This window comes from Argiope bruennichi, chromosome 6 (genome assembly GCF_947563725.1).
Source record: "Argiope bruennichi chromosome 6, qqArgBrue1.1, whole genome shotgun sequence".
Classification (NCBI taxonomy): domain Eukaryota; kingdom Metazoa; phylum Arthropoda; class Arachnida; order Araneae; family Araneidae; genus Argiope; species Argiope bruennichi.
This window is the reverse complement of record NC_079156.1, coordinates 78,964,116-78,987,532: the sequence shown is the minus strand read 5'-3', so window position 1 is coordinate 78,987,532 and position 23,417 is coordinate 78,964,116. Positions and strand designations below refer to the sequence as shown.

The window sequence follows — 23,417 nt, the reverse complement described above, 5'->3', positions numbered from 1 at the left end:
ATACGGGGCAGTTGCCCAGAGCCCCCGCATCAGAGGGGGCCCCATATCGAATATAAAGTCTTTTTTATTATTTTGTTTATGAGAGTAGGAGTTTCCCTTATAGACAGATGCTTAAGATGGTTGTAGAAAACATTCTAATATAAATCTTGCCTTAGCATTTTGTCAGATTGCATTTTAAATTCAATGGTTAAATGTGGTATTTCGAGTTAAGACTAAGAGTGTTTTTAGATTTAAGTTTAAATAGCATTTTGAATGAATGAACGAAAAATACCATAAACAAGTTCTATGCACTTCTATGTGTGGTTCTTCATTACTGGAGTAGGGAAGCTGAGGAGGGCCCCCAAGTAGTTTTTGTCCCGGGCCACAATTCGGCTAAGTCGGGCCCTGCATGTTAATGTTAAATTCGAAAGCTCTAAGTTCAACTACCTATTCTGAAGAGCAGCGAAACCTACATTCATTCATTTTCATTAGTATCAGAAGTCATTTATGAAGTTTTTAAAACAAAAGTTATTTAAACAAACACAGTTGCTCATGATGTAATTATGCCAGAAATTTTATTATCTATACTCTTGGGTGCAACTACTTAAAGAAGATAACGAAACAATATATAGTGTTTAGGATATAAATAAGTTAACAATGTAAAGAACCTTTCTAATATTCTGCACTTGTAATCAAAAAATTCCGTACCAAATTTAATATATTTAACAAACTGTACTTTTGGATTATCGTGTCTATATATTTCTGAAAGTACAGACCGACAGACGGTAAACTTATTGGATTTAGCTCAAAACTTCATACGTGTTTACAATATAGATGTTAAATGTGAGTACAGAATTTTATCCACCTAAATAAGTTAACAATTAACGAAATCTCTTCGTTTTATAGTTATCATGATAAATTATATTCGAACAGCCGGGCAGGCAGACTTCCTGTGGACGGATTTTGCTCAAATCTACAAATTTTGAATAAAAATGGACGGATTTTGAATAAAAATCTACAAATTTGCTGGAGAGATCGTATACTAAAATTCATCGGTCTAACTCAAAACATTTTGAATTATCTTTGACAGATAGACGGACTACTTTTATCTCACAGACAGACAGATGGACATCTTCCATAAATGTGTTTTTCGAACTCAGGGGGGTTCAAAATATGGGGATGCGGCAAAATCTAGAGTTCGAATTTTCTATATACTATGTATACGAAAAAGTAAAAATGAATCCAGCTTAAAGAAAGCTAAGAATTTTAAAGAAAAAATATGTCAAAAAAAGGTTTATTTTTTTAATTTAATCACTTTAATAAATAATATACAAAATTAATAATCATTTAGTAAATGGTATTATTAAATGAAGTAATTATAATTATGAATTTAAAAAATTCATAAATAAATAAGCAATATTTATAAATAAATAGCATATAGCTAAAAACCTGAAAACAAAATTCTCAACTATTTGCAGACAATACATCAGCAGAAAGGGTGCTAAGCATATGATGCTTAAACAAAGAAAGTAGGCAAAACTATAACAAAGCAGATTTCTTCAAATCGATCATTTCATAACTATATCCCTAGACATATCTCAGCAGATGTTATCTCATTTCTAAAAAATTTTTATCCCCTGGTGAGATTTTTCTATTATTTTGCACATATATATAATATATATATATAAAGGAGCCTGGTTTTTTATCTTAAAACAAATCCGATTGATGAAAACAAAAGCTGAAAATGTCTTTGCTCTACAACATCGGATACTTTTTACTCTCTTCACTGGCAATAACTAATGGCCCAGAAAAACAAAACACGCGTAAGTAGAATGGAATATTCTTTTTCTTTAATTTTATGGCACCCTTTTAAAAAGTAATTAGCAGGATGGCGAACAAATTTCGGTCAATACTAAAATCTGACAATAATAAAGGAAAATTTGTGAGTACGTTGGCGCTCTACAGGATAAATAATTTCACCTAAAATGACCAAGTTTGGCAGGAATGGGTTTGAAAGGGAAAAAAATTGTATCTGCAATTTTTTTTTTTTAATTTCAATTCGAACTATAATTATTTAAAAATTAACCGAGATTTTTTGCTATTTCCAGGAGCAATTTTCGAATATATTATTGCAAAAAAATAGCTTTTGCGTCATTTAAAAAAAGTTGTCTTTTTAATGAGACCAATTTAATTGTCGTGTAAAAACTTTCCGAATTTTGGAATTTTTAAAAATAAATATTTTTTGTTTTATAATCTTCATTCGAAACTAATTCCATGTATTTGATCGACTGACGTTGATCTATTTATCAATTCAAGTAGAAAACTATCACCAATTTCAATATTTTTGATGCGATAATCACGCATTTCGATTTAAAACGTATCAAAAGATCAATCGCCGTTTAGATCATTTAAAGAAACAGAATTCGTAATAATAAACATAATTTAATATCCTTGCCAAAAGCTGAGCTTGCATTAAGATTAGATTTCTATCTATTTATTTAAATAGATAAGAATTTACAAAAAAAGAGAAAACTTACTGAAAACTGAAAAATTATTTATATAAAATTATTGGAATTCGATATAATTAAAGGATTAAAATTTTTAATTTATTACTTTTTTTACTTCTGTGGGTTAAATAAACGTTTGTTTGTAATTATTTTAATCTCCACGCTAATCCGTTTCTATTGGTTGTCTTTACTTTCAAATTACTTTATATCAATGTATTTATTTTTTACGACGACTTACATTTTTTTTTTTTATATTAACCAAATATTTTTTTCTTATTTATGTTTTTGAAAATGTAATTCGGCATAGTAAATTTTAACTTTCTAAACACGAATTAGTCGGTAATTCAAATATTAATTTGGATTTTTTTTTTTGTATTTTGTTTATACAAAATTAAAATAGGATTCGAATTTTGTTAGAAGTTTATTAAATATATGAAGACAAACAAAATTTGCATATACTTCTAAAATCATAAAAGAATAATTTTTTAGGTTTGTTTTTAGTTTGAGAATTATACAAGTGTCAACATATTCAATAAAAAAGTTGATATAAAAGAAAATTTTGAATGCATTGGATGCGATTTGACTTTTATTTAAGAGTCTTACTGCGTAACTAGTCGCCTTTGGAGACCAGTTGGTTCGCCGGAAATATTGCGTATATTGAAATTCAGTTAAATATCTTATGCTTGTCTGGATGTTTACGGTTCAGTCAACAAAGCCTTTTCAATCATAAAATTGTGATAGACATTAAAGCTTACCACTTTAATAGCCTTGCACATTATCCTCTTTATGGTGTACATGCGCAAAATGGAGTCGAGTCCAAAAACGTTATAGCATTACTACACACTTAAATAAGTGGATAAACTATTTCGGATTGCAGGTTTTGTTTCGTGGTAAAGTGATTCATCTTCTGATTCTCATATAAACTACAAAAAATAATTAGAAGAATCTTTCTTCCTCGGCTAACAACAATGAAAGAAAATCACGTGATCGAATATTTGTTGAAAAATATGCAAATAAATATTTTAAAAGAAATACCACATTTAGGAAAATTCTAACAACAACTATTTGTTATCATTCAGAGGACAATTTATGGAATCTTAAAATAGTATAAAAATTAATTACATTGAATCATGTTTATGGAAACTAACGAAAAAAACCGCCAAATTCTCATTAAATTTTTAAATGTTTAAAATTATTATTAAAATTTTTTAAGTCGCTCCAACGTGCATATTCCTACCCTCCAACCAACACTAAATTCGGTAGCAAAGCCCAAAGGCTTATTCCTTATAGCGCAAACACTCACGCATATTCTCTTTTATTATTAGAAGAAATTTAATACCAAATATAAGGTGATACAGAAACCGAACTATCATCTAGCAATTTTTTATGCTTTAAATTTACACCATTTGCCGATTTTAGGGATAGGTCATGGAGTTCTTGAACTCGAAGTTCTTAACCTGCGGACATAATGGATGATATGGATATTGATACGATACTGAAATTATTTAACTCGTGGTTGTACATTATGAAGTTGACTAGCAATTACATTGAGCAGTAAAATAAATTCATTCCAAAATATGAATCTGGATGTTATAAATTTATAAAATCTTTTCAAAGTTCGCTTCTTCATAGATACTTCGTATCTGTTTCTGTCTTCTGCTAATGAGTTGCAAACGCCTGTTTCGATGTCAGATTATCAGATTGCCGGAAATACGAGCATTACTAAAAGTCCTTACGGGACAGGCAAATGAGTTTAATTTTCAGTTATATGAATGGTATAAACACAGTATTAATAATCTATGCATAATAAAAGAAATTAAGCAATTATTATTTGTTACCCGGGGGCGTTTCTACATTTTATGTATTCTTTTACATTTACCTCATCATGAACGAGTAAATTTAGGATTTCACGCAGTAAGATAAGATGACTAAGGGTAACCATATACCACCAATTTCAAGGAATGGTTTAACTGAAACTTTCATGCTTAATCTCATATAAAGGCAATATCATCCCTGCACAAAATAAAAAAATTATGGAAAATGGGAGAGAATTCAGAAATATAAATTTCAAAACACATTAAATACTTTTTTTCTAGTTGTCTTATTAGAAAAGTATTGAATCATTGTACAAAGTTACTGTTTCATTATATAATTAACAAATGATTGGCATATCGAGACCTCGTTCTTGGAAAGTTGGCAAATGCTAAGGAAAAATGCTTAGTTTTTCAAACAACTGCAGGAGTTACTGGAGTTTAAAACTCCACAGGATGAATCGCCATTGCATTCAACCAAATTTACTATTATTTTTCAGTGACTTCTACAGGTGGTCAACTCTGCACTGATCTCACTGGAACATGGCAGAACCAGTTAGGTTCGACCATGACTATCCAACGAACTGATGGTATTAACAAAAATGGAGACTATTACAAGATTACGGGACGTTATAATACCACCGTTGAAAGTTCTAATGGAGCTGCCAATGTTTCTTCAGACATGACGGGTAAAGAATGCTTCATAATATTGTAAATTTAATAACTATCAGCCTTTGGCACCAATTTGTTAACCTAAATTTGATTTTCCTAACAGATAAATTATTTATAAAGAATTTATTTATTTACAATTTTGTTTAGTACTAGCTGTCTTTGGCGACCAGCTTGTTCGATTAGATTATTGATTTTTTTAGACAGTTAACTGATTAATAAGGAATATTATTTGATGCAACCGAAAAACATGAATTCAATTGATTAAGTTTACTGCAAATTTAAAAAAAAATTGTATATACAGGGTGGCTATAATTAAACTTCCCTTATACACAGCATCCTACAACGCAAACTGGTGAACGGCTTGCAACGAAATTTAGTATATAGACTATACACGAGATGCGCTCACGAAATTTCGAAAAAAAATTGAAGTCCAAAATGTCCACCAGAGGGCACCTTTTCCGGAAAAACACTAAATTTTTCACACTAAACGACCAAAACGGAATACAGAAACAATATTAACAATCCAGTACAAGAATTATGAGTAATAAAATGAAAAAAAATGGGAAAAGCTGGAAAAGCTATTTCCCCCGCCACTTACCTTTACTTACCTTCCTTAATGTGGTTCGATGACAAGGTGATCAGAAAGTAGTCAATAAGTGTTAATATTGTTTCTGTATTCCGTTTTGGTCCTTTATTGTGAAAAATTTAATGTTTTTCTGGAAAAGTCGCCCTCTTATGGACATTTTGGAACTTTTTTTTTTTTTTTTAGAAATTCCGTGAGCGCATCTCATGTTTAGTCTATACACCAAATTTTGTTGCAATCCGTTCACCCGTTTGCGTTGTAGGATGCTGTGTATAAGGGAAGTTTAATTATAACCACCCTGTATATAAAATGAAGGCAAAATCTTATTATGGAGTTATTAATAGGCAAATTGCACTACTGAATATTTTTGTTGGATGATTTTGAATTGCCTCATGACACTTCAAAAAAGATTGTGTGTCAAATTAAATTTTAAAATATCATTAAAATTATGGAGGAAAATTATACGGAATTCAAATTAATATCATTAAAAAATAATGTTTTAAGTCTTGAAAAATAATTGTTTCGAAAATTATGAACCTGAATGGCAACGGTTGGGCTTATTTTTGTGCTCGATTAATCTTTCCATTTCTTGATTTCTTTTATATTTACTTTCCTCTGGATTAATGGAATTGGACTGAGTCCTCTTTTTGGCATACAAACCTCAGCGAGCTCCCTCTAAAAAATTTCTAATAACATTTTGCAGCTAATTTAATTAGCTAAGAAGAGTCAAATTAAAGAAGAAAAAATCAAATTAAGAAGAAAGAATCAAATTAAGTGCAGTTGTAAAAACTTCAATGAAGTAGTCTGAAATGTTTGTATGGCGCTTTGACTGTTGCCATTCGACAATAAGTAATAACAGAAATTTCTGTGCCACATACGTTAGTATTATATATAGAGAGAGAGAGAGAAAGAGAGATAACCAAAACATAGGAAATTAATGGAATTATTCTACAACAAATTGTTGCATGACCAAATCGATAGCAACATATGTTACGAAATAAAAGCTGAAATGAAAATTTTATTTCCGTATTAATGTACAAAGGAAGTACATTTTTGCTTGAATTTTAATAAAGGCAATAGAATACGATTGAATAGTTTATGGGACAATGAAACTAACAATAAAAACAACATTACCAAAAATTGTGTATGAAATTAAATTTTGAATATTTAATAAAATTATAGAGAAAAATTTACGAAACGGAATGAATATCATTAAAAAATTTTTTTGAGTTTTAAGGAAGTATAAAAAAACATTTTTTGTGCAGTAGTATTTTTGGTTTTATTTTTGAAAAACGCCCTCAAATTGCTTAATCTTTAATTAACTTATATTTTTAATTACATTTTGAATTCTGAAACGTTTACACAGGTCTTTCTCTTGTCTTGAAAAAAGTTTGCAACAAATTACATCAGGATAAAAAAAAAAAAAAAAAAAAAAACTACATTTATATAAAGCAGCATACAGGAAAATGTTCATCTTTGAAAATAGAGAAATGATGCATAAATTTGCTAAAAATAAGAAATATCAGTTATGATTTCTTCGATTGTATTTATATCTTTTATATCATAGTTCTAATTCTATAAGAATTCTTTTTCTTTCATTATAATTGGGAATCGGCTAGCTCCAACCGATGACGGGATGTACTTCCTACGGGAAGGGTTGTACCGTGGCCTGTGATGGCCTTTGGGACTCAAGTATACAGTCCTCGTCATCTGATCGCGGTTCCAAATTACGAGGTCCTTCCCAAAATAACCCTAGTGCTGCTTTAAAATGGGACGTTAATATAACTAAACTAAACTAAATCTTCTCATTCCCTTACTCAGTAATATACGCGCAAAGGGGAAAACTTAGAGGTCAACAAGTTAGGCCTTTAAATTAGCTATGCAGTTTTCTACACTTTGAAACTTTTCATACAATTAGACTGATTTTATGGAATATTGACACTTCATGCCATTTTTTATCCATGCACAAGCACTGCATGCCAGTTGCTTTCCAACATTGTTGGTAGAGTACACCTTGGCGATGCGTACTTTAAGTTCTCATTTCACTCATTCCAAAATTCTTATTCTCTCGATCGTTCACTGAATGTCTATACTGATAGCCGCGATGGAAGTAGAAAGATTGAAATTCCTACTTCCCGCCAAGCCAATTCAGTCAATTTTCACATCAATCGATTATGGAGTTCAACCAATTGATTGACGTGGTGTTGAATGATCGTGAATGTCCGATTTTAAAAATAAAATTGCAACTGGCACATATATGCACCGAGTTTGGAAAAGAGAGAATTTTTTTCTCGCCAAATCAAACTCGGGAAAAAAAAAAAAAAAAAAAAAAAAAAAACGCCTGCGATATGGTGCTATTTTTCAACAAAATCGAGTTTTTAGGATTTTAGTGATTACAATTTTCTCGACGTGCATTGCAAATTTGGTACTGGATTTATTTATTTCATTTAAATCAGATTTAGAGAGAACAGATTGCTTAACAAAGTAGAACTACGACAGGATGTAATTCTATTATCTTATAATAAACTGGAGATTGGTTTTTGACTATTTTAGTTCAATCAAATTTACATTGTGAATTACATCCTAACATGGTTCAGTCTTGTTAGAAATAAATATTTGCTAAGTATGGTCCAAATAAAATAAATAAATGGATAAATACACCTCGATTAATCATGGTTGATTTCATTGCCTTTTTACAGACGATAGACTATTGACTTTACAGATTACTAAAGTATTTATAGAACGAACAATGCTTTTTTTTATAGGTCTAGTACAGCCGTTAAAAGGCGGAAGTCTTCTTGCTTTCAATGTTATTTGGAACCATGGAAATTCTTTAACAGCTTGGGTTGGTATGTATAGTTTTGGTGATAAAGTATCCGAGGATAATATAGCTAATAAGGCCACTTGGTAATTCCAGCTGTAATTTCAGCTTTGCCCCCCCCCCCACACACACACACGCGCGCGCGCGCCTTCTTCTATTTAGAAAAGAAAGCTAAGAAGTTACAACTCTGAGCGGAATTAATTGGTTAAAGTTAAGGTTTCCTATCTGCATTCGTTCTGCTTCCAAAACAAATAATTGAATCTCTTAAATTAAAAAATTTTCTTAATTAAATCTCGTATATTAAGGGTTTTTTTTTTTTTTTTTTTTGTATATGCAGTTTTCGGAATTAGTTCTCCTTCTTAACCCCAGATGGCAGCACATTCCCGTTGTCTTGAAAGTTATGTAGAAAAGGTTTCTTGTTTCCCAACGAGACAATTACTTGCCATCGACCGAACAGCTTTTATCAGCTTTTCTATGCATGCGTTGCCTACTAGCCTTCTTATAATTGGCCGAGTGTAAACATGGCAATAAGATAGATAAACTTTTCAATTCCAATCATATTTCTATCTCTAATGATTTAGAAATTAACCACTGGGAAATGATTAGAACGGACATTTTGGATACATAACATATCTAATAACTATTTAGCGTTCAGTGCATCTAATTTCAGTATTTTTGGAATGTATTTTTTGCACGAAACATATCATTTTAAAGGATTTTATCTGAGAATAAGTAGAAAAGTAGTGGATATATAGATGGAAATTCATATATATATTTTAATAATAACAATTTTTTTATAATGTAAGAAATAAAGGTTCAAATCATTCATTTTCTTTTTGTTCAAATTTTTCTTCCCCTAAGAAAACTTTGGTACTAAGTAAAACTTATAATCTATGAGGATTTATTATTAAATTATTTTGCAGAAAATTATGTATACGAACACGCTTTAAGCAAAATACAAATCCTAGAAAAGAAAGGCTCAAAAATTATATTCATAATTTAATAAAATTTCGGTTTATAAGGTAAAAACAATTTCGATATTACCATTTAAATTTTATATTGCCTGTAAAACAGTTCTGAAATCATTATGTCGGAAAGGAAGTTCATTTTAGGTAATCCATTCATTTTTACTTCTTCTTATGCGAAGCATGTAGAAAATAATGTTTTACAGGGGGACACCTCAGAAATGATGATGAGAAGTTTCCAGTAAGGTGGCTGGTTCTCGCCAACCTGATGGGCACAGAAATGGTGGGAGTTTACTACTATCTATCGATGACAGGACATACTTCCTATGGGAAGGGTTATACCGTGGCCGGTGATGGCCTTTAGGACTCAACCATAGTTCCCCTCAGTGTTGTTGTTGTCGTGGTGATCCGGCCATTCAATTTTTTCCGTGTACCTTAGGGGCGGGTCAAAGAAGTCAATTTATGATAATGTAGGAAATAATGTAATCGTTAAAAAATTTGAACACGGGAATTTTAACGAATCTCCACGTTTTGTGTGTCTAAGTTTGAAAAGCATATTTTTGTAATTATGCCATCTATCTGTAAATATGATAACTTAAAAACACTTAGAACTAGATGGATAAAATTTGGAATATGGAGACCAAGATAAATATTATACACTTGGAGTTTACTAAGATTAAAACTACATCAAATTCTTCCCTAAAGATTCCTTCCTTAGATATTGATAACTTATTATACTGCACAGGTCAGTGCCTTGTGTGTGACGGTCAAGAGAAATTGCTCACCACTTGGGTTCTGAGGTCATACCAAACACCCCAAAACAGATGGATGAGCAACATGATTCATCAGGATACCTTCCATAGAATAGATCAGAAGGACAGTGTTAAAGTAAGTGAATTGTCTTATTTTTATAGATTTAGTGATTACTAGCCGCCTTTGGTGACCAGCTGGTTAGTCAGAATTAATGCTAGCTAACATTTTCATTTAAAAATTTTATGTAACTTGGTCTCTTAAAAGCATTTTTCAGCAAAATATATTTAAGTTTTAAATTTTAATATTCATATAATTAATACTAATATAGTATCTTTACGATATTCTGTTCATATACACAGTCTCTAACTTTCTGTCATCTCTCGTAAAATTTGAAGTTTAAATTAATGTGAAAGGATTAAACATTAATAAATATAAAAACATTTTTTTCAACCAAACCTACCACGTGTTTTAAAAATACGAGTACAGAAAACAGAGTAGTGCACTAATGGGCACTACAGCATTTTTAAATAAAATATGGTACTAACGCAGACAATCAAAATGATTCAATAAAAAAAAATTTTCATTCAATAAAAATTTATCTTATTCATCATAAAGACAATGCAGTTTTAATTTCATAAATATGTAAATGACATAAATAATAGTTTATTTTGTATCAGTCAATAAATAAACTTCTGAAAAAGTTATGAAATCTAAATCACTTTTGGTTTTTAGGAATCATATTCAGTATGATATTCTTTACACTTAAACTTTTAAATAAATAAGTAAGTAATATTAATAAAACATCTTTGTTTTCTGCGACCAAATCTGACCGAGTTATGAAATTTTAAATATCACCATTTTAAAACAATCAGTAATTTCCGAATTTCAAGCTTATAAGTAATTAAATGAACTCATGCAAATGAATAAATTATTAAATAAACATATATATATAATGTACGAATTAAATACATAACTATCATTATTTTATAAAAAATAGACATTAAAAGTTTTGCTTTATGAAAGTATAAGAAATAAATAAAAATTCACAAAGATTTAGAATGAAACATTAAATTCTTTATTAAAATGCACCAAAAGGATTAAGAATCTTATTTACAATCTGATGTAATCACGGTTCATAAACCTTCCATGTGAATATTGGTTATCATGCTATTATAATTATGCTATTTTATAGCTATTTTGTGCAATTTTTTTATACTGTCATAAGCCAACAATTTTAACGTTTATTTTAATTATAAAATAATGATGTCACTTATTTTACCAGTTAACCGCGGAATTTATTTGTAAAGTTCCTCAAGTCCTTCTTTTTAAAGTCAAGCGATGAAGTATATACACGTCGAACCCAATACAAATGGTAGCAGAATATAATTTGAAAAGCATCATAATAAAGCGAATAAAATTTCAATTTTATTGGGTAAAAAATTATACAATTGGGTAAAAAGCACTCTAAAATGAATATTTTGATTGATGTGTATATATGTCGAATGCACTTAACTGGTTAATTCTTATATTATTATACGTTTATGCAATAATATATTCATTTATATGAAGTGATTTAATTAGTAATAGTAGCAAGAGTAGTCCTATATGAATCACTTTTGGGATTAAGTTTATGATAAGGTTACTAACATTCGATTCTTTCATGCTTGTATATGCTTTAATAAAATACGTTTAAATTCAAGTTCTATAATTATAATATAAAACATGACAATTTTATTAATTATATTTGATATTTTTTATTTCACAGAATGCTTCCGTGAGTAATATATACTCGGGTATGTATAAAAAATTATGATATTTAAATCATTCATTATAAATTAATCATAAAAATGCCCTCGTCTATTTTAGTGTGCCCTTTTATATGCCCAAAGATAACAATACTCGAAAGGCAAAAAACAAGATTGCTTCTAAAACAAACAATGCTGGAAAAATCGCATAAGTGTTATTTCTCTCGCTTAATTGAACGAACCGCGGTGGCCTGGTGGTAAGGTCTTGGCTTCAAACCAGAGGATTTCAAGTTCGAGACCGACTCCACTGAAGAATCATCGTGCATGCGGGTCTGGTGCATATTAAGTAAATCGGGATCAAACGTCCTCCCACTGGTGTGGATTGGAAACTTGGAGAGGGGAGTGCCAGCTCAGGTGTTTCACTTGACCGTGATTTATAATTACGTGATCCATTAAAAAATAGCCCTAGTGTTGCTTTAAAATGGGACGATAATATAACTAAACTATACTTGCTTGTTTGAGTTATTATAATGGTGACAAAATCAAGAGGCACATTAAAGTAGCTTTCAACCAAAATTTTGGTACATACTTCTTAAAAAGAAGAGTATACATTAATTGCACGAAATTCTTACAATGATCAGAAATTTTGATTTCTAATCAGATATTTACAAAATAATTTTGCCATACTATGAACTCCTTATGATAGCAATGAGCCACGAATTAAACTGAATTCCATAATACACATGTTTTAAAGTAAGCGCTTCAGAATGAGAACTGGAAAAATTAAATCAAAATCGTTTTATTATGGTTACATAGGCAAAATTTTGAAAAATTCAAATGACTGCACCCATTTTTATAATGACGGATTATCAAATATACAAAGTAGGTAACTGTATAAGGGACCATTTATAATTAGGGTGGCCAAAGGCCTTTAGAGGTCTTCGCTATATTTTTAGAAAAATTGAAATTTGTGTTTCCAATTGACTTAAAATTACCATGTATTCGAAATTATTGAGCATCGCTTAAATTTCAGAATATTATTCAAACGTTTTTTGTTTGTTTGTTGTGTTTTTCAGCATTTAGAATAGGTTATATAACAATTTTTACCAAAAAATTACGTTTAAATTTTGTTTTCATCAGATACCGAAAACAAATCTCTTGAAGGTAACCTACCATTAAATCTTTGTTATTTCAATTTGTCGTACTATTTGTTATTTAAAGATTGTTTATATAGAGATAAAATTAAAATAAATTTTTTTTCGAAGGAGATAGGAGTTGAGAATGTTGCATTACCTAAAAGCCCTTTAAGACTTTCATTCAGCCCTGCACTTTTACATATAACATCTAAAAAAAAAAGGAATTATGAAAGAAAGACAAAAGACAGAAAATCCGTACTAAAGTTAAACATTTTAATTAGTTTCGCAGATGTTCCACATTTCTAAATTCATATACGATGATGTTTTGAATGCAGAATCTAACACAGCAATGACGTTTATTACCATGTAGACATCAAACTCTTTAATAATACTATGCCTAAGTTTTTTTTTCTTGTCATGATTTGCCTCTAGTTAGGTGTCCACTCTTTTCATACAATATGCCATCAGATATGAAAGTAAACATATAGAACATCTACGAAAATAATTAAAATATGTTGCCTTTGTATCATTTTTCATATAATGTGTAAATTTCACAATTTTATTGTCTGTAGTTTATGTCTATGCATACTGCTTCAAAGCTGTTAATTGTTAGAGCAACAATTAATGAGTATTGCATTGATGTACTCGCTATCTTTTAATTTCCTCGGAATTTTTTTGTTGTAACGGTATTCCAGAAAGTATGGCTTTTATTCTGTTTCTCAACTGCACTACTTTGGAGTGTTTCACCGCATTTTGCCTAAGAATATAATTATATAGAATTTCGTTTGCATTCAACAATCGTTGCAGTCACTAGTAGTCAACTCCTAAATTGGTACAATTACTTTATGACCATTCTGTTAAATGGAGATCATTTCTTTTTCTGGCAGTATTTAATTCGTAATACAGAAGCATACTCGCCAATGGCCAGTTAGTTTACTCAAAGCTCCCATACATGATGGGTATTTAATAAAATTAGTCCCGAATTATTAGTCCAAAAATACTGAAACCAAGATTTCATCAGCCTGTCAGACGTACGAGATATTTCCTTTTCTTGCCATTTTTTTTAGCATACAAATATTATTCCATCATAACTCACCTAATCTGAATCAAGACTCCTTTACAAAGTTACTTTTCCTTTTAAATGATTTAAAAAACAATCTAGAAACAAGATTTTCGGCATCACAAATACAGTGTGATCCAAAATACACGTTATTGAAACGTTTGAGTCTAAAATATACAAATGAACTTATGGATTAAGTACAGCTCTCACTACATACATTCCAGGTAGAACACTCCAGAAAACTGTGGTAAGACTTCAGATTACGGATTCTCGCCCAACGCGGCAAGGGTGAGTTAATCTTGCTGAAACTTGCCAAACGTTCTTTGTCTAGAATGGCTACTAAAAAATATAACAAACGGCTTTTAGGATTTCATTAAAAATTGCCAGAATTACCACATTTGGTGAAAATATCGTACCAAATAGATTAAATATGGCGAAAGGATATTATTCTGAAGTCGGAGCACAACCAAACGGCAAATATGAAAAAAGTTTAGAGCAACCAAAGCGATTTTATAAGGCATCTCACACACATAAACAAAAGATTGTCGATTAAAAAAAATGTCTCCTTAAACCTCGGTTAAAAATTTCACCTTCCATTTTCACAATAGTAGGAGATACAAGATACATTGCCACCTTCAGAAATCGATTTACGACAAATTATTTATTCATAAAGAAAAAGGAAGTTGGCGTAAAATGTACTGAATCCACTTGTCTTTTCTGTTACACCATCAAAAGTATTTTTCAAAAGTGGAACAAAAAAAGAATGCGCATTTCGCTGTAAAAATCCAGCATGACCTTGATTCAACTTGACGAGAGAATTAATTTCATTTTTCTAAGAGAATAAGTTTTAAAATCTGCTTGAATGACACTATACGCTCTAGATAGAATATATTTGTAATAATTACCTTATGCATACCAAGATAAATCAGTCGGGTTAATAGAATGTATGCTGATTTCTTTCATAAAATCAGCGGTGGAATGCTGTAAAATCAGCGGCTCAGTGGTGGAATGAAAATAGCATTGATAAGCTATTTTCCACCGCTGTAGCTATTACTAATGCTTACGGTTTGGGAGAAATAATGTTATTGCATTTTTTTTTCTTAAATTGTTTAACGCATGCAACTAATATACAAATAAATGAATTTTATTCACCTTTCTTTTTCAGATCCTGTAGGTCACTGGAAATCTGCCACTGGAGATTATATTAAAATTACGAACGTTTCAGAAACAGGCGAAATGGATGGTATGCTATTTAGTATCTAATTGTATCATATGGAAATACTTAATGAACAAAACAAGGAGCAATTTTTATTAAACTTTCTCGTATACATAGTACAGAGAAAGTTTAATAATCGTCAAAAAAATTCGAACTCGAGATTTTGATGAATTTCCATTTTTTTACACATCCTTGAGTTCGAAAAACACATTCTTGGAAAACCTCCGTCTATCTGTAATGTCTGTGACTAAAGATAACTCAAAAACTCTTTGAACTAGATAGTTGAAGTTTGGTATACCTTATTTACACTAATTTTCCAGATTTCTATCAAATTTTAGTGTAAAATCTGTTCAGAGGAAGTCCGTCTGTTTAGCTATTCGAATATAAGTTAACACGATAATTACAAAACGGAAAGAGCTAGATAGATAAAATTCGGTTCTCAGATTTAATAGTGTTAGCATATGTCAAATGTAGAGCCAAGTCCAATCTACGAGTTGAATGTTTGTTGTCTGTACTTTCAAACACATGTAAATGCGATAGTTCAAAAATATACTGTTGACGCATGGAAATACAACAGCTTCTAGAATGTCCTGCTGGTATATATTTTGAATTATTTTAATGCCCTCATCCACAAAAACCAGAAGTGTTTTCCTGCTTGAGCAAATTCATCCCCAGACTATGATCGACTGTGGATGTTGACGATATTCAACAATTGCCGAGATACTTAGAGCGTCTACAGATAAAATCCTATCGTTCTGGGAGTTGGATGGTAAAGAGCTTCTCATCAGTGAAAAGAAATCTCTCCCAGCGCTGGCTTGAGGCCCGTATCAAAAGTTTTTGGCATTTTTGGAGCAACACGATTTTATTTTCTTCAGTGAGAAGCTGAACTTTTTGGAACTTGTAAGGTTTCAGTCGAAGTTCTGTTTCCGATCGGTCACTTATTCACATTTCACGAGCGATCTTTCGCCTGGAATCCCTTGGATTTCGTTGAACTCGTTCTTTGATTGTTTTACGGTTCTTGGAAATGTTCATTCCACGTTTTCGTCCACTTTCTGGACGACGTCCATCATTGTCAAGCTTTTGGAAACGGCCGATTGGATCAAACATTGTTTGTCGAGGCATATTAAGCAATCGAACGATTTCACACTGTCGTTTTACTTGCTTACACGATTCTAAAAAAGCAGATCTTTTGCATGACATTGTAAAAAAAAAAAAAAAAAAATGCCAAAAAAAAAACAATAGTAAACTAAGAGATATATTATAATTACAAATTAAAAAGAAATTAGTTAATTTCTATTCTATAATGCAATAACTTTGTGAGAGGTTTTTTTCCACAGCCTGTATTAGAGGCCTTACCAAAAATTTGCAGCATATAAAGCAGCGTATTATAGCTACTATTCAATTTATGAATCTTTAAGCGTTTGCAAATGCATAGCATGAAATTGAGTATACAATGCGCATTAAATGGTATAAAATGGGCAATCGAAGGATTTCACATTTAGATCTATTAAGTTCCAAGGTAAGTAACTAAAGACATTTTGTTTCTATACCTTATAGATCTTATTTCACATAATTTTGCATCTTGCTCAAAATTTCTTGGACACTTTTTCCTGCATTTTCAATCATTTTTTTCAATCTATAATGTTTTTCATAGTTGATTTCAAAGACATAAAATCCAAGTATTTATATTATATATATTTTGTAGGTTTACACATGGCTCCTGGCTCTACAAATGGTGCTGTATTATATGGCCGTATCGATGGCAATAGAACTCGAACCGTTCATGCTTTTGCTGCTGTAAATGCACAGTACATCAAAGGTTGGGGAGGTAAACAAAAGCACAACTTGTTTTTTTAAAGAAAATTACTGTTAGCGTCTTTTATTATGATGGAAGACACTAATTCGTATCTTTTAACAATCCACTCGTTAATTTATAAAAAATATAAAAATTGAAGTTAAATAAAACCTATTAGATTTTATAAAAAACTGTGATAAGAATATATATGTAAAAATAAAATTTTGTCTGTAATTTCATTTAAATAATTTGTTTAAAAAAACGCATTCATATCTTTAATTTTTTTTAAAAAAAATTATAATTCGGGTATTAAGAAAAAGTACATTTGTAGCACCTCTTTTTCCGCTTGAGCAGAGAGCACCCACTTGTGCCGTTTTGCAGAAGACAAGCAGTTAACCGACAGACCTGCATCCTGAGGTCGACTTTTTCCCTATGCGCAACTCTTGCGCTAACGCCAAATGCTTTCAGCTGAAAACCGTGGAATCCCTACATCATTGTTTTCTTTAACCTAATTTTCTATGTGTATCTGTAATAATAAGTGTTTGTAAATTTTGTAGTGTAGCTGTGTTTGTGGAAATTAAAAATAGTGTATTTAAAACCAGGCAGTTCTTTAGAAAATCACAATTACACCCACTATACATTCATTTTTTTTTCAACAAAAAAAAAATAAGTATCATATTAGTTAAAAACCATCTTTAAATTGTTCATTTAAATTAAGAAATATTGAAGATTTAAAAAACGTATTTATATTTGTAATTATTTTTCTTCTAAAAATTAAATTATAATTCAAGAATTAAGACAATAAATATTTATTTTTGCATAAAAAAATGAAAAAAAAAACATATTAATTAAAATTGTTTTTAAATTGTTAAATTAATTTGAAATAATTTAAAAAGAAAATTAATTTTAAAAAAAAGCAAAAAATATTATAATAGGATCGAATTCGGGTCAAGCGAATGCTATGCTAGCGCCTTATCCATTATACTATTCAGGTGTTGGCAACTACGACACATTGCTAGTATATAATCTATGCTGAAAGTTTGAGGGCCATTTTCTCGAAATTGCGCTTTAATATTTTGATTATTTCGCTTTAATATTTTAATGAATGAACATTCTAAAGGCATTCCAAAATTATACTAAATAAAAAATTTAATCCTGAAAACTAAGGTCAAGCAATACATTTAGTTGAAATAAATATCTTTTTACAAACATGTTATGTTTCAGGCTATATCTACGAACCTCGAGCCAAGAACCAAACAATGGAAACAGCTTGGCTGTCACATAAATTTTCTGAACAATGCAATGATCCCAGAAAGCATGTGGCGTTTGGAATGGACATTTATTTCAAAGAAGATGAAAGTAAGTATTCTGAAACAATATTGAGGAAATTTCTAAACACAAAATAACATTATCTAACTGTTGCAGAAGTACAGGTTGTTTTGTAATTAGCTCTCATGTGTGAGAATGTTATGAATTAGATAAGCAGCAAAATAATTGATATTACTATAAAAAATTGATTTAAATTCTAAGCGTTACATGGAGAGTAATCAGTAAAATCTACGGAACCGTACATTAAACGTGAAGTCATTGAATAGGCAATCCTATCATATGGAAGTGCCAATTTTAGTTGTCATATCTTTGCTGCATTTGTAAACTATAGTCCCATGTCTTAAATGCAAACATTTCAGTCTAATAACTGGTAAAAAATAAAGCATAGATTTGAAGAAAGTCTATAAATCTTCATCTTCATTTCATTAGTCATAGATATGCACCGTGTTTCGTTAAAAATGAGACAATCTTTCATTAATTTTTGTTCTAAGATATGAACTACAACTTTTTTTTATTGGATACCTTATTTTTTCACGTTCAATTTAAATGTAGTTAATCCTAGTATCGTTGCAAGGGCAAATACTTGCATATCAACCCTGCAAACAACAAAAACCTTACTTTTCGGTAAACAGTCCATTAATAAATGATGTCTTCTACTTCAGAAAATAATATATATCGATATGATTTGCACTTTCATAGGACTACGCTCATCCACCTTCGACGGAATTATTGTACTTTGATCGCCATTTTTCAAATATTTCGCCGATGAAACCTTTTTTCTTTGTAATTAGCAACAAGATTCTTATCTGAAATATCTTCCATGATTCTTCTCTTGTGCTTGAAGGAATTACTTCTTTTTAAACTAATCTTATCTGAGGATCAGAATATTAATTACTTTATTGAAAAATGATTCTTCTAATGAGTTGCCATTTCTTTTATTATTTAATATATATGCTCGTATGCTTTATCTTTACTTCCGCTGATCTTTTGGCAACAACTTTAATGCCCATTAGCTGATGATCTTAACTAGAGCTTATTTTGGAAATAGATATTATATTGCGGACATCCTAAAGTATCATGCTAAAACTCGTTTTACGATCAGTTCTATTTTCAGAAAAACAAAACACTCTTCGCAATTCTTATTATCTATCTTCGAAATTTGGTTCTTTACTTAGTTTCACCTTTATGTTTACAAAAATAATTTTAATGATGCTTATATGATACACTTTAATTTTCAAAGTGATTTTTAAATCACTTTTACGATTAGTCCTATTTTTTGGAAGAAATAGACACTTCTCGCAATTCTTATTAACTGCCTTGGAAATTTCTTTCTTTACTTAGTTTCATCTTTATATTTACAAAAATAATTTTAATGACGCATATGATACAATTCAATTTACAGAGTGATTTTTAAATCGATATATAACAATTCTGACAAGAATTTAAATTTATTATTGGTGTGCAAACTGACCATAACTTTTAGAGTCTCAAGAAATATCCAGATGCCAAGATAATTCTTTCCAATATTTACCTTTCTTTAATGCTATTTGTTGCGATAAATCTAACCATCTATCACAAAATTTCTTTTCTATAATTTTTGTTTATTTTATTGTATTTACAAACAGTTAGAAATTTCCTTGTTTAATATATTATAAACTTAAATCTGGAATGAAAGTCATAGATTCCTGATAACTCAAAGAGATAAATACCCTCATCTAACAATATTAATTTCAGACCTCAAACCAATTGGCAATGTGTTATCTCTTGGTTCAATAAATAGTTTGTCAAATTCTGTGAGTCACACTGACTCCACATGAGATAATAAATTTAACAAATGCAAAAATATTCAACATCCAAATGGTTATCAGTTGAATAATTTTAATAAATAGTTTAAGCAAAAAAGAATATCACATTTGGAATTGTATCCAAAAATGTTCCCTTCATGCTGCAGTTTAAAAAAAAAAAAAATTACGAGAAATTTTTAAAAATTTTTTCTAAAACATAAATTATTCTTGTTGACATTATGAAATCACTAAGTATTTTACTAGTTTCAAAACGGACTAATCTTAGAGTAGGGATCAAACTGACTTCATATTTGTAAAAAAGGATAACAGAAGTGATATATTCCTTCCAGGATAAAGTCTTGCACAATTCGTCTTAAAATTCATAATAATAGTTGGCATAACTCTACAAAAATATTCGTAATACTTTGTTTTGTATCGCATAAATTTAGTAAATCATATAAATGTTACAATGTACTGCAGCAACGATCTCACATTTATTTAACTTCAAAATACAGAAATCAAAAACTATATTTTGAGCTAATGAAAAATGCAACAAATGCTTGAATTAAAAATTTGAATTTGTATTTTATAGAATTATATATATATTTTTTCTTTTCTTATGTTCCGTCTAGTTTTTTTTTTTTTTAATACATAAAATATCAATATGTCTTTCATAATAATCAAAAGCAATTATAAAGCACACTATGTATTCTTTAAAATTAATTTTAAATCGATAAGTTCCAAAAAAATCTTTATTATTAGTTCAATTTTTCAGTCTTTTTTTTTATCAATTATAAAATAATGTATTTAAGAATATTATGAAAAAAGTATAAATTACTTTTTTTCCCCCAGACATTGTTTTCTTTCCTAAATTATTTACTTACTTAAGAAATAAATTGTTTTATAATTCATTATTATATGCAGAATAAAGAAGGTTTTCTTTCCCCTTCATCTTTGCAGAACATATGGAAATGAATTCTTCATACTGAACTGATAAAGGAGTTTCAAATGAATTTCCCTTCATAAGTTCCTTTTTATACAAATTCGATTCATTATTATTTTTACAAAACAAGTTGTTGAATCATTTTTTGATATCACAGAAGGCTTTTGTCCACACAGTTTTCAAATAAACAATTGAAATATATAATTTCACACTTCCATTATTGTCTGCTTTTTTTTAAAATATACTGTCTGTTACAGGTTGAACACAAACAACAAAATTACTTCTTACTTTCATTTCAAAGTGCATGAAACCTCTATTTAATTTTTAATTATTCTATTATAATTAATATTTAGTACATATTATTTAATATCTAAAGAAACACGCAAAAAACTAGGATTTTAACAAATAATTGTTTTGAATGAACAAATTAATATTTCTATCTTTAAAAACTCAAAATATTTGCTAAAAAATTCAAATAGAGTGTATTAATTCACCCAGAGTAATCAAGATACAAGATATCTTTATATACATTGGAGATGGAAAAACACAAGATAAATGGGAAGTTTAGGATCAGACAGACATCACTGTAGGAAGTGTTCCATTGCTATATAATGAAATGAATATGAAGTTTCAGAATTTTTTTCGCATCAAACCCAAAGCTTGATGTTTCTTTAAATTTAAAATAAGAACACATTATGAAGGAACAAAAAATCAATATATAGAGTAAGAAAATTAATAAAATTTCATGCACTTTCCAATATGCAAAAGATAATTGATTATAAATTTAAAGTCCCAATTTTTAATCTAATTTAAAAAAGTCAAGTTGGGACGTAAATGATTTTTGGAAATGAAAAATAATTTCATTTACGATTATGAAAAATAGATTCCTAAAAATCTTTCATTTTCTCCATGTAAACTAAGTTGGAATAAAATATCTTCGAGAAATTTCTTAAAATTAATCTATAATTTTGAATCAGTATGAACAAAAATAATTTGTAATTTTTTTGATAAATATTTTTATCTCTCTTTCCAGAATTAAATCCCATATTAATATGTATATGAAATAATTTTTAATTAATCTACGCCCTGAAAATAGTTTCCTAATTACTGGAACTCTGGCTTCACTTCATCTTCAACCTTAAAATTGTGCACAATTTTAACTTTGGTGTTCATTTTTCCCTTTAGAACAAAAACCCTGCTGCAACAAATTCTTTTCTGGAACTATATAAGTTCAAAATACCTCTGAGCTATAGTATAAAGTGAAATTCACATGCTCAAAACCAAATGCGAGCAACAAGATTTCAGTAAAAATCTCCTTCTTGAATGTAATAAATTTAGAAAAGATTTTCAGGGCCTTTAAAATAAAAATCATTGTGATAATCATGTTTATCAAAAGCTGGCCATGGTACTAAGACAGAATTGAAAAAAAATTCTATCTAAATGCCTAGTAATCATGAGACGAAAGAAAGAATTTAAAGAGAACTTCTCTCTGCCTCTCTCTCTCAGTGTATATATATATATATATATACTTAAATAATATATTTATATAAAAATTGAGATTAGCAGAATTAATTACAGTAAAACTTAATATTAAATAAAAGACATATCTAGTATGATTGTCCTACATTTCCTGTACCAATGGATTCAACCACATTTGAATCAATAAATATTTAAAATCAGAGAAAAAATACTGACAAACAGGAATGGCTCATGTACAAGTATTGCTAAATTATAATACCCCCAACATTGCATTCTTTGCATAATGTAATTACTGTTTAACTTTGTATGCAATTTCTGAATTCATTAACAATTGAATTACATGTTCTTTAGAGCTTTCAGTGTTAAGAGAAAATGTAGCAAAAAAAAAAAAAAAAAAAAAAAAGAAGAAGAAGAAGGGAAAACTATAGATTTTTACCATTTTAAGACATGTTAATAAACTCAAGCACAGGTATTAATAAAACGCATATCTTACACTCCATAGTTTTGAAGAAAAGGTGCAGTTGAATGAAAAGTACCATTTTCTGCCTCCGAGCAAATGTAGTAACATGGATATATATATTTATATATTCAACTAAGTAATAGGTGTTGTAAATTCTTTTTTTCTCTGTAATTGAAAATGTAATTACCTAAAATCTACCACTGATCGAGCGGTCTTTGTATTTATTTAAATAAAGAGGAAAAATTTACAAACAGTATAAAAAATAATTTATAAAATGTAGATACTATTATGTTTATAGCAATATTTGCTCTTTAACAATAGATTTCACTGTTGCAAAGAAATTCAAAATATTTTTATTGTTTCATCAAATATTTAATCA

The 23,417-nt window shown here is 29.5% G+C and overlaps 1 protein-coding gene across 1 annotated transcript; it reads left to right on the top strand.

Annotated features, from left to right (window-relative positions):
* The first annotated feature begins 1,723 nt into the window (after positions 1-1,723).
* On the top strand, positions 1,724-21,361 carry LOC129971794 (uncharacterized). Its single transcript, XM_056085770.1, has 9 exons — positions 1,724-1,802; positions 4,798-4,986; positions 8,318-8,401; positions 10,084-10,226; positions 11,857-11,884; positions 15,198-15,275; positions 16,954-17,076; positions 18,268-18,402; positions 21,357-21,361. Exons 1-9 carry the CDS (start codon positions 1,724-1,726, stop codon positions 21,359-21,361), a joined length of 864 nt encoding a protein of 287 aa, XP_055941745.1.
* Positions 21,362-23,417: the final 2,056 nt, after the last annotated feature.

Coding starts and splice junctions, on each gene's coding strand:
- LOC129971794 (XM_056085770.1), top strand. CDS start 1,724: ATGTCTTTGCTCTACAACATCGGATACTTTTTACTCTCTTCACTGGCA. Junction 4,987..8,317: donor TGTTTCTTCAGACATGACGG/GTAAAGAATGCT, acceptor TTTTTTTTATAG/GTCTAGTACAGCCGTTAAAA. Junction 10,227..11,856: donor ATCAGAAGGACAGTGTTAAA/GTAAGTGAATTG, acceptor TTTATTTCACAG/AATGCTTCCGTGAGTAATAT.